The sequence below is a fragment of the Varanus komodoensis genome, unplaced genomic scaffold, assembly GCF_004798865.1.
Source record: "Varanus komodoensis strain SLA01 unplaced genomic scaffold, ASM479886v1 scaffold19, whole genome shotgun sequence".
NCBI classification, from domain to species: Eukaryota; Metazoa; Chordata; class Lepidosauria; order Squamata; family Varanidae; genus Varanus; species Varanus komodoensis.
Genome location: NW_025335550.1, coordinates 14,284,161 through 14,300,347, shown reverse-complemented (window position 1 = coordinate 14,300,347; position 16,187 = coordinate 14,284,161). Strand labels below are relative to the sequence as shown.

Below are 16,187 nucleotides of genomic sequence, written 5' to 3'. Positions count from 1 at the left end.
TCGAATCTGCACAACAGGGTGAGTTCCCGTTGCTCCGTCCCAGATCCTGCCAACCTTGCAGTTCGAAAGCATGCAAATGCAAGTACATAAAAAGGCACCACTTCGGTGGGAAGGTAACAGTGTTCCGTGCACTTTGGTGTTTAGTCATGTCGGCCACATGATCACAGAGACTGTCTGCGGACAAACGCTGGCTCCCTCAGCTAGGAAACAGAGATGAGCACCACTCCCTTGAGTCAGGCATGACTGGACTTAATGTCAAGGCGAAACCTTTACCTTACCAGGCAGGCAGAGGTGAACTCTGCTGCAAAGCTTCAATACCATTGCAGGACATTCATAGGTACACAGGTACAGGGCAATTGACAGAATGCAGAGATTACAATAAGATTCTGAGGTCATCACATACAGAACAGATAAAGAAATGTCAGTCAATCACACAGTAACAATGAGATTACAATATTTTAATTGCCTGTATTGACACTTTAGTTCAGTAGCTTGAACCCATCTCCAGGTCGGCTTAGACATGTAAATTCAAGCTACTGAGAAACTATGCATGAGCTCAAGACTCTTATCTATACTCAAGACCAGGGGTCTCAAACTCAACTTACCTGGGGGCCGCTGGAAGTAGAGTCTAAGTGAGGCTGGGCCACGTCAAGTATTCCACCACCGTGGTGGTGGTGGGCCGCTCATCCCACGGCTGGCCCGGGCGCCGCCGGTGCTTTGAAGGCTGCAGGGCTCCTCCCCCGTGCCCCACTTGTCCCAGCAATTGGCCTGCGGGCCACGAGTTTGAGACCCCTGCTCTAGACATTCTGAATTGGCCAGGGCACATGGAGCCTCTGGGCTAGGAAGACACTTCCTTGAATTCCAACAATGATTATTTAATCATTGTGAAGGCATACAATGTAAATTCGGACTAAATGACCTGTGTACTGTAGCTTACAGCTAAAGGTGAGAGACAGGAGTAGGGGAATGCCATTTTAAACAGTAACAGCTTGGTTTTGAGAAGGAAGTCAGGATTTGATCCCACAATGAGCACACAGAATGCTTTTCAGACAGGATTTATCCAAATTTTCCCAACAACCACAATAAGGGTCCATCTACTTCAGATACTCAAACTGTACAAGGATTTAAAACCACCATAGAACTAGAACAGTTCAAGAAGTGGTTAGCAGTTTAGCTATTCTATTCTGAACTGACCAACCTTTTTAATAGGCTAACAGACCATGAATCATGATAGTTTGAATTATTATATTTAAATCCTCCACTTTTTCCTGTACGGTGCCCAAGGAAGCTTACACAACCCCTCTCTCCATTTTATCTTCACATGGTTCCACTGTGTAACCCAAACCCCATGTCATGTGTACCACCTTATCCTGTGAGGTAGGTTTGGCTGAAAATCAGTGACTGGTCCAAGGTCACCCAGAAATCTTCCTGGTTGAGTAGGAACTAGAACCCAGATCTTCTCAGTCTAACACTAATCTCTACACCACACTGGTCTGTTATACCCATGACTGCACTCCGCCTAAAGTTCAGATTTAGACACTGCAGTGCTGAATAAAAAAAGAAAGAAAAGTAAGCAGCTGTAAACCATAATTTGCCTGAAGACTTGGAAGCTCAAACAATGGTTTCAGTACTAAACTAAGGTCAATGCAGGATAATTGGGCAGGATATCGGTACTGCACCCTTGTGCTTTTATTTGCTGATAACACTATACAGATTGTAAGTGTGATAGACAAACACCCCTATACTTATTTCTAATGTTCTTGGGGATTGTTCCCTAAACTGTAATATAGTTTAACAATATCCCTGACTATATTACTTCCCTATCTCACCTCCTCTCTGTTCAACTTTACTTGATTATGAATGACGGCATGTGGAGGATCACAGAGCTCCCCTAAAGAAATCTGGGCCGCCGGCTAAAAACATGAAGATACTTCAGCTCTGGCAAAATAAGCAATATATCCAATAAAAAGTGAAATGTAAAGCATTCTGCCCCAGCATGATAACAAGCTTTATGTAAAGAGGAAAAGAGTAACAATTCAACTCCTATGAATTTTGAGGTTTTACCCAAACTTTGGTTTGAAAGGTGAGATAATGGCTTACAGCTTCTAAAGCGTTACCATTTTCCCAAAATATTTGGTTATTTACACACATACATACACACTCTTTTTATAAGTGTGAGGGGACTATGCTACTTTTTAAAAATTCTTTTATGTTCTTTCCTATTGCTATGAACACAACAAGATGGCCAAGATGAGGAACCCTTCCCTCTGTTAACATGCTACTGAATGAGACTGAATGTGCTGTGAACTTTCCTCTCCATCCCCTTACTACAGGTATAGCACTTCAGGTGAATCAAAGAAATCCACCCTGATGACCCAGACTCTTATCTCCAGAGTCAGAAAAAGCCTATATTCAAATAAATGTGGGACTTCCCAGTTCATTCAGTACCTTCTATACACAAGTGAGAGAGAGTATGTGACTCTTGAAGCACACTACCAGACCTGCCCTGGAGAAAATCTCAAATCTTTGTTATAATGTCCAGAGTTCCAATTTTAATCACCAGCCATCCTTTTAATTAGTCCCTTTAAATCATTCCCTTCCCAATGTTCCCAATCTTTGTGGTATTTTGGCATTGATGCAGAAGAGAAAGTGAAATGAAATCAACGGTTTCCGATCAAACTCATGATATTCTTAATGCATGCTTTTCATTGAACCCCTAAAGTAACAAAAAATATGCAGCCTAAAGACAGATACTCAAACTGCTAATAAATAGTGCTGGGACTTCAATCTTCGATCTCATCAGCAATTTATTTCCATTAGCCCAGCAACCCATTCTGCAAACCAGAAACAATACATGCCATGTACTTATGCACTATGAGAGCATGAAAGCAAAAGAAAATCTCAAAGGACCTCATAGGTTTGAAATTCACATACTTCCAAAATCTACACTCTCAAACAGGGCAAACATTTAGCAGAAGTCAGGAATATAGGTTAGTTTTTAATTCCCTCTAAACTTTTTTCCCTTTGAATTTTTATTTAGTACATCACTTGGGACACAACAATGCCCTATTTCCTCAATATATAAGAGCTGTGGAATTAGCAGACTAGCCTGTTTCTTATGCGTAGTTTTATATTCTGAAGAGTTTACATTGCATTTTCCTTAATACTACAGTTGCATATTCATTGCTATATTTTCCTTTAACTGCTGTCACTTAAATTGTCATGCAGAACAGGGCAAATCAGGGTCAGTTTATGTAAGCGGTATCATTCTGAAGAACTTCATCAGTCTTTATTTCAATGCATTATGCAAAAAAACTTGACATTAAGAGAGCCTTAACTGACAGCAAATGAAATCAATCAGCAAATCACTAAGCCATAATAAACTCGCTCAAGTTGTAGATAACCCTTCCTTCTCCAGGACTTTACCTAAGTGCTCACATCAAATGATACCCTTTTCCCCAAAAACCTGACAACTGCATTACAAAATTCAGTATTAATGTGTGGTAATATTTCATGTAACCTTTTGACTTCCAAACTATTTATAAGGATTACTATTTATAAGGATAACAAACAAAAACCACTTTTAAGACAGACTGCTGAAATAATATGCTGTTTTCATGACAAAGGTACAAAAAATGCAAAATACTGAAATCATAAAAGTAGGCTGCTAAACGTGCCAGAGAAGAGACAAATCCAAGTAATTCCGTCCTTACTAAGCAAATTGGCATGGCCATGGCAGTTCACTCCTCAATCACTGCTGGTCAACATAGCCTCTCCCAACATGGAGGGGCAAGAATTTCATTTAGTTCACATGTCAGTAGGAAATTAGCAGATTTGAACCTCCTGAATCAATATGTGAGCTGGAATGCAGTAGTCGCACTATTCTGAATTTTAAAAATGTGTTTCTTGATACCAAACTAAAGTTTATAAAAATATGTGCATTAGAAGAAATGTATATTTGGGGCTAATGCGAATTGAAAATTTAATGGTACAACCACCAGCCATAGTATGCACTGATGGTGCTTCATGGAGAATTTACACAGAATTTGTTCATAAAGAGGAAATTCTGCACATTGTACAGTTATTATGCATAATCTCCAGCCGAATAAATCTATCTGAGCTACATTTTACACAGTATTGTATATACCAGCTTACAAGATGACCCATGAAACTGAAAATAGCAAGGCAAAAACTGGGAGCTGTTTTATACTCTAGGTATAATATATATATCTATATATCTATCTCCCTCTCTCTCTCTCTCTCTCTCTCTCTCTCTCTATATATATATATATATATATATATATATATGTCTTCCTTCATCCTCTAGTCTCACACCATTTTCTCAGTAATAGTGGAACTTTCTAGCTGCATTACAAAGACCTTTTTCACAATTTGAATAACCTTTAGCAGAAAACAAAACCCAACACACCAGAGCACATCCTGCCCTGGGGGAGCTTGTGCTATGTCATGTTGCACGGCCACAGGGCCCGCCCTCACTGGGGAGGCAGCAGTTCCTGGACAGGCACAGCAGCAGCCAGGAAGGGGTACATTCCCCATGCAGCTGTCTGTCAAGAGACAGAGAGAGGACCATGTGGCTCCCCACATGCCCATCTGCAGCACTGCATGCAGCCGTCCTCCACGACCAACCCCAGACAGTTAGTCAGTTCCCCTGCAGGCCACCATTGGCCTCCAACTTCGCTCTTATAATTTGTTGTAAACTACCCAGAGAGATTTAGCTATGGGCAGCATAGGAATGAAACAAATAAGCAAGCAAGCAAGCAAGCAAATAAAACAATATCCTAGTTTCTTCTTTTGTGGTGAGATCCATGGCTTGGGGTCAAAAAGAAAGTGATTGCATCACTTTACAACCCTTTGTCTAGACACAGATCACATGGATATGAGTCAAGGTGTATAGAAGACAAATGTGAGCTTGAGTGAAATTGAAGAGGTAATGTGACTATTAGCTAGAATAATGTGACACCATAAGAGTCTAAGAGCTTCTGGCTAACAAATACCCACATGTTTTGGCATATAAGATGACACTTGAAATTGGAAATGACAAAGCAAATATTGGGGGGTCATCTTATGTGCCTAACACATGGCATACACCAGAAAAACAGCCCAAAGGTTGACCTCATCTTATATGCAAGTTGCCTTATACACTGGTATTACTGTATCTATATTCATATTGCTCTGGTCAACAAGCATAGTCTCCAACACTCTGAGGCTTGTGCATATCTCAACAGCATATCCTACATTCTTTGGGAAATATGCATAGTCTTCAAGAAACACTGGAGAGTGTGCAAATTTTAGCATATTCTGTTCATAATTTTGGAGTTTATCCATGCCTTAAGCACATCCAGACTGAAAATAATGATGCTATCTGAGATTACAGAAAACAAGGCTCAATAAAGCTCTCTCAGCGTTTTGATGAGCAACTGGTTTCTCTCTGCTTCTGCCCTGTCTAGTCTATATATTGGTTGGAGAACTTGCACAGTACCCTCTTCCTGAACAGATTATACACACATTCTCCATGAGGCATGGTTAAAATGCAAAATGTCTGTCTGTTTTCCACATTAACCATTCAAACTCATGTTATGCATAACACATATACTAGTGGAAACAATATACAAAAATCATTGCATAAAGGAAAACTGTTTGCCAAACATGTGCAAAAATGCATGCTGAGAAATGCACATGAAAACACACATCTTCATTCAGATGAGGAAAAATAGGATGGAATGAAGTAGGCCCTGGAAAAATTAGAAACTAAAACCAAAATCTTTGTCCATTCCTTCATTCTAGAGCAAGGGGAGACAACCCCATGCTCTAACCTGGTGTTCTCCTTTTTCTGTTGGTAGCTTTTAAAAAATTTATATCCCTTACTCCAAAAGAAGTTTTGTTGCAGTTCATGATGTCTCTTGTGCAAAGACTGAATACAAACACTTCTGTGTTAGTACTGTCAAATTCTCTAGATTTTCTGCTACTCTGTCTTGTCTTTTAGTTGTCATGGAATGTGATACTAAGCAACAAAGAATGTATGCATGCACATACATGGGAAGTGCACAGACATGTTGCAGAGACAGATGAATTACAATAATATACCACTATGTAGCTTTGTTCACTCATCTGGAAAAATGCTAGGGAGGACTGGAGGCAAGTGGAAAGCCCTCCCATCATCACAGATCTTTAAAAGGAGATTTTAATAAATAAAATAAACTGCTGACACAGTCAGTACCCCCAGCCAAGCAGTTTGGGCCCCACTCTTTTCCTCTGCTTCAGTGGGGGATAAAATTGTGCCCAGTTTCAAACCTTACACTTGGCAACACTCACTGTACCCTCCACACTCAGAAATATGTTTTACAATTATCTGTCTGTCCACATAGACTTTGTGAGATGCGAAGCTGGAGATCCGAAGTATGATCCCAGAATCTTCTATCTGTAAAGCACATGCTCTATCATCAAGATGCGGTTCTTCCCTGAATATATGTGTTCTACTAAAAGAGCACAAGGAACTAAGAAGAATATATTAAAACAATAGAAATGACATATGATTAAAATGGCGGGGAGAAGCAAGCTGGCAACTTAATGGGTTAAACATTTCTTCCTTTCCTGTTTGAAAGGATTGCCAAACCTCTCATAGTCTGGCTGTCACCAGTAAGAAGTATCTACCTCTGGTCACCAACTATCTAAGCTGTGATACTGATAACACTTGATGCAAGGCCCCTGACAGAGTCCTTGGCAATGAGGCAAATTCATACGGGAAGGTGGCTGGTGCTTCAGTGACCTTGGTTCCCAGCCATCTGGGGTCCATAGGTACATGCCTGGAAGCAGATTCGGAATCCATGCATACCCATCAGCAGTGGAAATAACATGCTCTGAGTGGAGAGGCATAGTTAACAGCCAGGCTTTTACACCCTGAACTGGCTGTAGTCTTGTTTTGAACCAGCTGCATTTCATATATAAAAGATGCATATACAAGAATGAGCATTCTTATGTGTGACAATACTGCATTTGTATCTTCAGCAAGAACGATCTTTAAAAAGGCTTAAGGTGAGCCAGTTAACTGTGCTCAATGTTGATCATGAAAATTCTGCGTATTTTACATGCCTGTACAGAATCACAGTTTGAATGGAAAATAATGAGGAGTGCTACCACCTGGAAAAAGCACTTATTCTTGCCTTCAAAAGTATTCTTCAGTACATTTTCTAAGATGCAATACTTGCCACAATGTTCTGAACAGACAAGAAACAACATAATTATCTTAGTATTTGTAGATAGATAGTTTCCCTTGGGGCTTGAATGCTTATTTTCACAGAACTACTAGCTCTATTGAAAGGAGCAGAAAATGTAGTAGGAACCTAACACTTAAAGTTACATTTATCTTTGCCCAATTGATTAGAAGCACAGGCTTTTGCTTCTGTGTACAATACGATATGATAAGCCATGACTACATCATATGTGGATGCATAATTTACATAAAATAAATGGAGGACATAAGCCCTTTATGAATTTATAATGATTATATTCAATCACTCAGAAGCAATGTCAACACTCTGCTCTGCTATTATAAAACGAAGAACGCCTCTCTTACATTTGTATAGCAGTTTTCAAACAAAAGAATATAAGAATGGTATAACAACTGTAAATTGTAGATAATTCATATGTAGTCTGTCTACTGCTACATGCATCCCACAACAACTCCTGAGTTAAGGGAATCAATGGTGAAAATTCACCTTCTCTGTTTCTGCATTCCTCACACCACAAGCTCTTCAAATGTACATCTTGGAAGTCAACATCCTCTGGGTGGTATCTAGCTGTTTGTGAAACAGACTAGGGAGTAATATAGTTTACAGACTGGGGTCTATTTTATTTTAGTATACTAAGCCATCCTAATGGCCAACAAAATGAATTACCCTGGAAGTAACTCTAAAGTGGGAAAACTAAAGAACATACATAAATCATGTCACCTCAGTCTAAGATTTTGATCATCAGCCTATCACTCATATGAGCTTGGTCCAAACCTAATGGGAAACCTGATCTCTTGCAGCATAAAATGAGGTCTGTTGACCCCCACCCACCCTTCCTTCCTCTTTCATGGCTGTGAGAAAATCAGATGCTTCTGGTATCAAATAAAATTATCCATTAAGTCCAGATTCAGGAAACTGTTTTGATCCTGGTTTGTTCTCACTAACTAGACTTTAAGCAGATCATGGTCCCATGAGTTTGAATGTCACTGATGAGATCATGATGTTTCTTCATGTGAACGTTAATATCATCTGTTTACAAAGCTAATCAGGAAGCCCAAGGAATTACGTCAGCAATTATGTTTAGTCCTTATTGATAGCAAACACATTACACTGGAATGCAATTTTTCTCACCAATCTCAGAACAATTTTAGCCTGTGGTTGCTTTAATATGTACTAATATAGTTTGCCATACTAGCTATTTGATACTTAGGATGGTAACAGCCGGAAGCAGGACTTCTATGGTTGCAACTCTGAAATTCCAGAACCTTCCTGAAGAATTTAATACAGGGATAGATTCCTCTGGGTTTCTGGAAGAATTGCAAGGCCTTTCTTTTTAAGCATTTTTTCCTCTCTCTATTCTATATTTGTTTTGTTTTTTAGCTTTTATTTCAGGTTGTTTTATGATTGCATATTTTGTTGTAAATAGGTTTGAGCTACCATCAAAAAATGGCCTAAACATCTTTTAAATGAATGTAGAGAAGAAATGCCCCAACATTTCTCAAACTTCATCCTAAATCAGATGTTTGTATTTAATGTTTAACTGCTTTTCTGAAAATTTAATTTTCAAGCAATAGTTAGGTGATTGTCAATGTCTTTATATCATCAAATGTTTTAAACAGAGGATAAGACAATTCTGTTTAAAATTCCCAACTATACAAACAATGGCCTTTTTATAACCTAAATATGTACAACTCGAATTACTAGAAAAGCCACTTTTACATTTTACAGAGGGTCAGATTGCTAAGTTTATCATGCATTTGTGTTACTACTGTAGTTGAGTCCTTTTGATTTAACACCCAAGCATCCCCTTCTGCATCCTATAGCACACTCTTGCTTCTCTCTCTGTACTACCATAGGACATTCTAATTCCCTTTTTGCACTCCTTCCTTCCTCCAATCCATAGTTCACTCTCTCTCTACTCCCAGTGTGCAGAAATACAGGACCCTTGACCGAATTTGGACCACCAGACCAGACCATATAGCCCACAGGCCCTAAGGTGAGGTCCTGTTCCCAAAGCTCCTCTTCTCCCCTCAGTTCCTGTCCCCTGAGAAGAAACAGCAGTCGGAAAAGCAATAACCATAGCTCTACACCATAATTTTATGCAACTCTATCATGTCTCTCCTTAGCCATCCCTTACCAAAAACATCAGTGTTTTATCATAAGAAAGGTGCTCTCTCCTTGTAGGAAAGATGCCCCTTTTAACAGGTTTTCTGTCTTTACAATATCCTTTCCAAGATGGGATCATCAGAATTAAACTCAATATTCCAAACACGAGCACAACAAAAGGTTATTAGGAAGACATTAGGATACTGACAATTTTATTCTCAGTTCATTGCTTAATAATATCTAACATGGAATTTGCCCATTTCACCACCACTGTACAATGAGTTGATGCTTTTATTGAGATATCCACTCAACCCTAAAATCTCTTTCTTTAGTTGGTCACTGCCAATTCAAAATATTATACTTTAGATATAAACTTTGGGTGTTTTGTCCAACTTTCAGCCTACTTGAGGTTGATCCCATCTGTTGTTAAATATTTTCAGTGTAAGTTTTAAGTTATGTCCATTGGGGCAACACATTTCATATATAAATTGATGAGTTCTGAGCAGGTAGTGATTAAATTTCACATGTGCAATTGAATCCTGGAAGACAAAGAACAGCTTAATATAATACAATACGGGACTTTTCCTGGCTCCCAGTATCAATGAGCCTATGGGGTTACAAAGAAGTGGGAAGGGGTCACTGATAATGGTTATTTGACTCCCTCATCTCTTGAGGACAGCAAATAGTAAATGCAATCCTTATGTTGGTCAGACCTGATAATACACCAGAACGTGTTTGCATCATTCATTGTTTCTGGACCTTGATATCTGCAAAATTCTTTGCATTTCTTGTCAAAATAATTGAATAATAATTATGCCATTTATTAGCATTCAGTTTCTTTACTTGTAGATCGGTTATGTTACAATGCTCAATCATCCCATATGGCAGTTCTTTTTTTCTGCAAAGTGACATCAAGTTTCCTAATCACACTTGAACAGCAACACTGTTAAAATTGCTGAATGACTCTAATTACATTGCAAATTCTGCTTCATCTAAACCACGTTCCAGTTATCACAACTCCTGGCCTCTTTTGTACGAAAGCAACAAATAAGGTTTAGGCTGTATTCCTATCTATACCTATGTGGAAGGGAGTCCCCACTGAATTAGACTCGAGTTTCTTCTGAAACAGAGAGCAGAGAGTGGGATTGTGCTGTTGGACAACTATGACGGCCAGTTATTGAACTTTAAAAACCCATACATAGTTCTGCTTCCAGAGAACAAAGTACAAATAATCAACATCCATACAGTTTAGGACTGAAAATGTGCTTCGCTGTTATTAATGCAGTTCAATAAGATAAATTAGCTAAACAAATGTAAAATGACATTTAAATCATGGTCCTAAAATAAACAATGAAGAAAGTCCTCCACAAGACATGCAACAATAAAGCTTAATATTTATTCTAGTTAAAGGCCCTTTAATTTTGGTATGCTTGTTTCTTTTCCCAATGCAAGTCAAAACCACTTCAATGTATCCCCTCACACATTCCTTAAAGGGAAAAGCTGGTATGACCTACATCCTTCCAGAAGGTAAAGGGTGCAGTTAGCAGTCTCACTGAGTGGAGGCTTAAACTAGAGCAAGTGTGGTATACTGGTTAAAAGTACAGGCGATCTAGATTCTAGTCACCCCTTGGCCATGGAAACAAATGAGTGACTTTGAGCCAGTCGCAGACTCTCAGCCCAACCTACCTCACAGGGTTCTTTTTGTGGGGATAAGATTGAGATCAGCAGGATAAGTATGATGTAAGCTGCTTTGATTTTAAAAGAAAATAGGCAGGATATAAATCTAATAAATAAAAACCAAAAACCATTCCTTATCTTCGTGACTCCACCCCTCAAGAATGAAGCTTGTCTATATCACACCACTGCCTTGATTTCTTGACTGCATTAAAATCAGCAGCGGGAAGTAACCTGTGGCCCTCCAGATGTTGCTGGAGGACAACTCCATCATCCCTGAACACAGGCCATGCTGGTTGTAGCTGAAGGGAATTGCAGCCAAACAACCTCTGAAGGGCTGTAGGTTCTTCAGTCTTGGATTCCAGTATGATAAAATGGAGGAGACTGGATCTGAATATCAAGACCGATGCACAGAGTTCAGTGATACGCTCAAAGTCAGCCATTTGGAAAATGCTGTATTGTCCGGTAGACTGTAATTCATGTAAATTTATCATAGATCCTTGCTAACTTAAATCAATGGTGGGAAATGGTTAATGCGTGTGCAGGCATATGTAGTGAGGGAGAGGTAACAAGTTTGGGGAACAACAAAATAAGAATGACCTTTATCTAGTTTAATTGGATTATGAGCCCTTCAGCAGCAAGGATTCTCTAGTTTATTCTAATGAGCAATTCCTACTTTCCGCTCCTGAACTCATGGGATGAATCAATCCATAAACAAACAAACAATCTCAATAATAAGATTTTTGTAATTTCTACACATGATAACATTGACTGACCATATTTATTTTTAGGGATTTTAATTTCAAAATCTTACTGATAATGAAGAGACACAAAAGTAATGACACATTTAGTATTTATATAACACTGAGAAGACATTGTATAAATACTGTATGTTGAATATACCCAACAAAATATACATATATAGCTTTTTAACAATGGCTTCCTCACAGGCGATACAACTTTGATATCAATCATATGCACACTTGAGATTAAGATCCAATGAAAGAAGTGTCACTTTAGGATTAGGATACTTAACTTGGGACATAGGCATCTGAAAAATTCCAGAATGACAGGACCAAAATATTCTCTGTCATTTTAAAAATACCTGTTATACTTGTCACTTAGCATGCAATATGGAAAAGAGCTTCACTCTGGGGCTATGCATTATTAGACTGGCTGCTTAACTCAATAAATGCTCAAGGTTTCAAACAGTCTGGTATTGAAAAGGGAGCCAAATTTTAGAGCAAGGTGTATATGGGTGAACACAAGAATCCCACCCCCATCTGAAAAATCATGGCCTAACTAGATGTGATCTTAGGAGGTCTGTGATTTCAGCAGTGAAGCAGCAGCAGCAGATATTAAATAGCTATAGGAAGAACAGGGCAGCATGCTAATCCTTCCTCACCATGCCAATACCACCCCACACACACCTGCTTAACACTTGTAATTATTAAAAAGATATCATATCATAGATAACCTGCTGTCACATCTAGTTTGGACGTAAACTAATGCTCACAAGTTGTTGCAAGACACATTTTTGCATTCCAATTACCAGTCAATGGCATTGCAGTTTCGTTGCAACTATGACAACTTCAGCTAGTCCAAGGAGTGGCGCAAATTGCCAAGACCAAAGCTCAGAGTTTCAATAAATGGGCTTTTAGTGAAGGCAAACACCATGTCTGTGTGAAAATGGATCCTTCCACAAAAACATTTATACAAATCTGCTGAATCATTCAAATTAAATAGGAAGCTAAGTAGGGGCTTTTGCTTAAATGTAGGAGAGCTGTTTTCTGATGTAGATTCCTTGACAACTATATTCATTGTCCATTTCACTTGTCAGATACTCTCTGTCATCAGTTAGTACCAGAAGGTGTCTGTCACTAAGCTGTAAAAAAGATCAATAACCCTAGAGTTTTTTCCCAGCATTTGAACAACTCCACCTGGTATGAAAATACGCAACTCCAGTGCACCCAGCTCTTGGTCCATTGCTCTTGTACCACCCAGTGTTGATGATACCCCTGCCTACTGATCTAAGGCCATTTCTTTATTATTTATCTTTCCCTTTTTGAAAATAATATGGGAAGAAATAAATTATGTGCTAATTTATGAACCAACTCAAAAACAATCATGCAAATAATGTGTTCCTCCTCTTGAGCATGTTATTTTTTATGCATATTATGCTTTTTTTGCTCAGTCCCTTCTCCAGTTTTTTAATACTCCATTTGGAATAGGCTTTCTAATATAATGATTTCATTCAAGTACAACTGAGAATCCCCATTTTTAAAACAATTGTCCACAACCTTATCGAAGCATTCATTTTTAGCACTTTTTGTGTGTTTTGAACATTTTGGCTGTAAAGAAAGGTAATTTGAGAATCTAACCTGGAATGCTACAACCTCTGGCCCACCCTTCAGCCCCTCCATTGCAAAGGTCTCCAGGTGCAGCTTAGGTAGCTGCAGGGTGAAGTCATTCCTGGTTGCCGCAGTCCGTGACAGTGAGATCTGATCTCTGACCTGAAAGGGAAAAAACAGTATCAATGGTAATTCCCCTTCAGACACATTAACTGGGATGAAGTGGGTCCCCTTGAGTCCACTGAGTGGACTTGCATTGATCGCTGGACCTGAAATCCATGAATAAATTTAGGACTAATTGATTTTTCGTTGCAAATAAATCTCTAATTCAGAGTGCTGGGAGAGAATGTTAAGAAGAAAAAGCATCCTCCTCTCCAGACTGAAATGAGATGGGAAGGAAAGTCACTAACGGCTTCTTGTCTAACTGCTACACAAAATTCCACAAACAGACTGTTCACAATGTGAGGATAAAGGAATTAAAGTGTAAAACTGAACATATTAAGCACATTAAGAATACAATAACTGGAAGTTTGATTAAAGGAAGTATTGTCATTTATGTTAAAATACCAAACATATAATACAAAAACATTTTAAAAAGTGACTGCTTTGATGTTCACACAAACATATCATTGTCAATCTTTACCAAAGAAAGAACTTAATTTTGATTTTTAAATGGTAAATTAGGCTTAAATCTATGCTTGCTAAAGAGACTGTTTTTAAAACTTTAGTTGGTTGAGCAGAATATTAGAAGTATTACAGGTGCCTACAAAAAGATTTCAACATCAGAAAGAGCTCTCAGCATCAACTAAATTAGTAGATGTCCTGACAAAAACTTGCTCTGGAGGATATCAGTATTATTTCCAATGCCCAAGTAGTCTGGATTTAAAGTATTCTAAAAGGCAGAGTTTAGAGAAACAACAACAAAAAATCAGCACTATAAATGAGAGAGATCTACACTTGTACAGATACAACCTTATGCAGTTGGTATTGTACTGCCACCTTCTGTCAAGGTGAGAAATACCTTCTCTAAAGTGTTCAGTAAAAATAAAATGTGTAACCTTTGTAAACATCTTTGTTACTACTTTCCATGCCTATATTAGACTCCCACACTTTGTGTGTGAGTGTGTGATTGTAGACACACTTACTAGGGAGTAAGTTCCACTGGACCCACTGGCTGAGATTTGGTATCATCTTGATAAGCCATAACAGATCTTGAGAGAAACAAGCATAAGCAAACTTTGAGATCACATCTTCTCCCATCTTCCTCTGGTGAAACCACAAAGAAATTAGAAATCTTGGTTCCATTTTTAATTACCCACTGTTTATTCCAATGTCTAAACACTAAAATGGAGTTAACTATGTTTTCACTGAAATAATCCAGTTTCATAACTTGAGGTTTGCAATCAGCTTATTTCAAGCAAGTTATGGCTAAGGTTAACCAGGGATTGGACAAATAGCAACCTGCAGTTAGTCAAAACTAGAAGCAAAAGTTTCTGAATTAATTGTTTCAATCTCACTAGAGGAAGAGAAACAGGAAGAGTAAGAGACCAACACCTGTCCTGGTCAGTTCCTATCAAGGCAAACCAGGGTTTAAAATTCTGTCCAAACATAGCCAGTGGGCCTTTTTTCTGAGTAAACATAGGATTGAACTGTAATTTCAAAAGTTATAAGCAATAGGTCCTTACATACAGCATACATCTTTCTCTGCAGTGGTGCCCCATCTATGGAATGCGCTCCCCAGAGAGGTCCGCCTGGCGCCGTCGTTAGTTGTTTTTCGGTGCCAGGCTAAGACCTTTTTATTTAAAACTTATTTTAATTGTTAATTTATTAATTATTTATAGGATTTTAAATCTTTTAAGCCAAGATGCACCAGGTTTTAATATTTTTATTGTATAATTTGTATATTTTGTTCTTGTTGTGAGCCGCCCCAAGGCTTTGTTGCGATGGGGGCGGCATAAAAATGTTGTAAATGAATAAATAAAATATAGTCACAAATATGGACACTGTTTGCTTTTATTCCCAATTCTCCCCTAGCTGAGATAAATTACCACAAATTTTTATTAATATTCTAATTTGCAAAACAAAAAACCAAAACATCCTACACTTATACTGCCCAGTATAACCTTGTTTCTCCAATTTATGGTGGTAATACAGAACCTTTCAAATTAAAAATTATTTCCCTGCAGGAACAATTTTTTGTGCTAAATGTTTAACTTCTTAATGGGAAAAAAGAATAAGTGAATACCAGACACTAGGCATACTTATTAATTCTGGGCATTTCAACAGCCATATTTATCTATGCATACTAAGGTACTAAAGAACATTTAGCACACCCTATGTAAATGTAATACCACCATAAAATGACATTCTGAAATCCAATTTAGAACATTTTTTAAATCTTAGGTGATATTTCTTTGTTCCTATTATAAGTAATCATATTTAAAACTAGGCTTATATTTTGTGAATTATGAAAACTTCACATTTTCCTCACAAATCATTTAAATATTTTAAACATTACTAATTCCACTATTGCTTTTGCTAGATGACCATGCTTACATAGATGCAAACATATATAGATATATTCTACAGTTATTATATGCAATGTGCAAATATTATTTGGGGTACTGCAGATTTACTGGACTGTGTGTGTACACACATACACTTCTGCAGTCTATGGGAATTGGGAGCCTTACATTTCCCTGGCTGTCCTAAAGAATTCCTGTCAATACCTATGACTGCCAAACGTATGCACTATAATGCAATTTTTATAACTGCACAAGTCCTCCACACATTTCTACACATGCTG

The 16,187-nt window shown here is 38.2% G+C and overlaps 1 protein-coding gene across 1 annotated transcript in view; it reads right to left on the bottom strand.

Moving 5' to 3' along the window:
* LOC123022145 (coiled-coil domain-containing protein 171-like) overlaps positions 1–16,187 on the bottom strand; it is a 191,429-nt gene that overhangs the window by 37,728 nt on the left and 137,514 nt on the right. Inside the window, exon 20 of the mRNA XM_044427586.1 lies at positions 13,412–13,543. Coding sequence (XP_044283521.1) covers positions 13,412–13,543 — 132 coding nt within the window. The remainder of the gene's footprint in view (positions 1–13,411; positions 13,544–16,187) is intronic.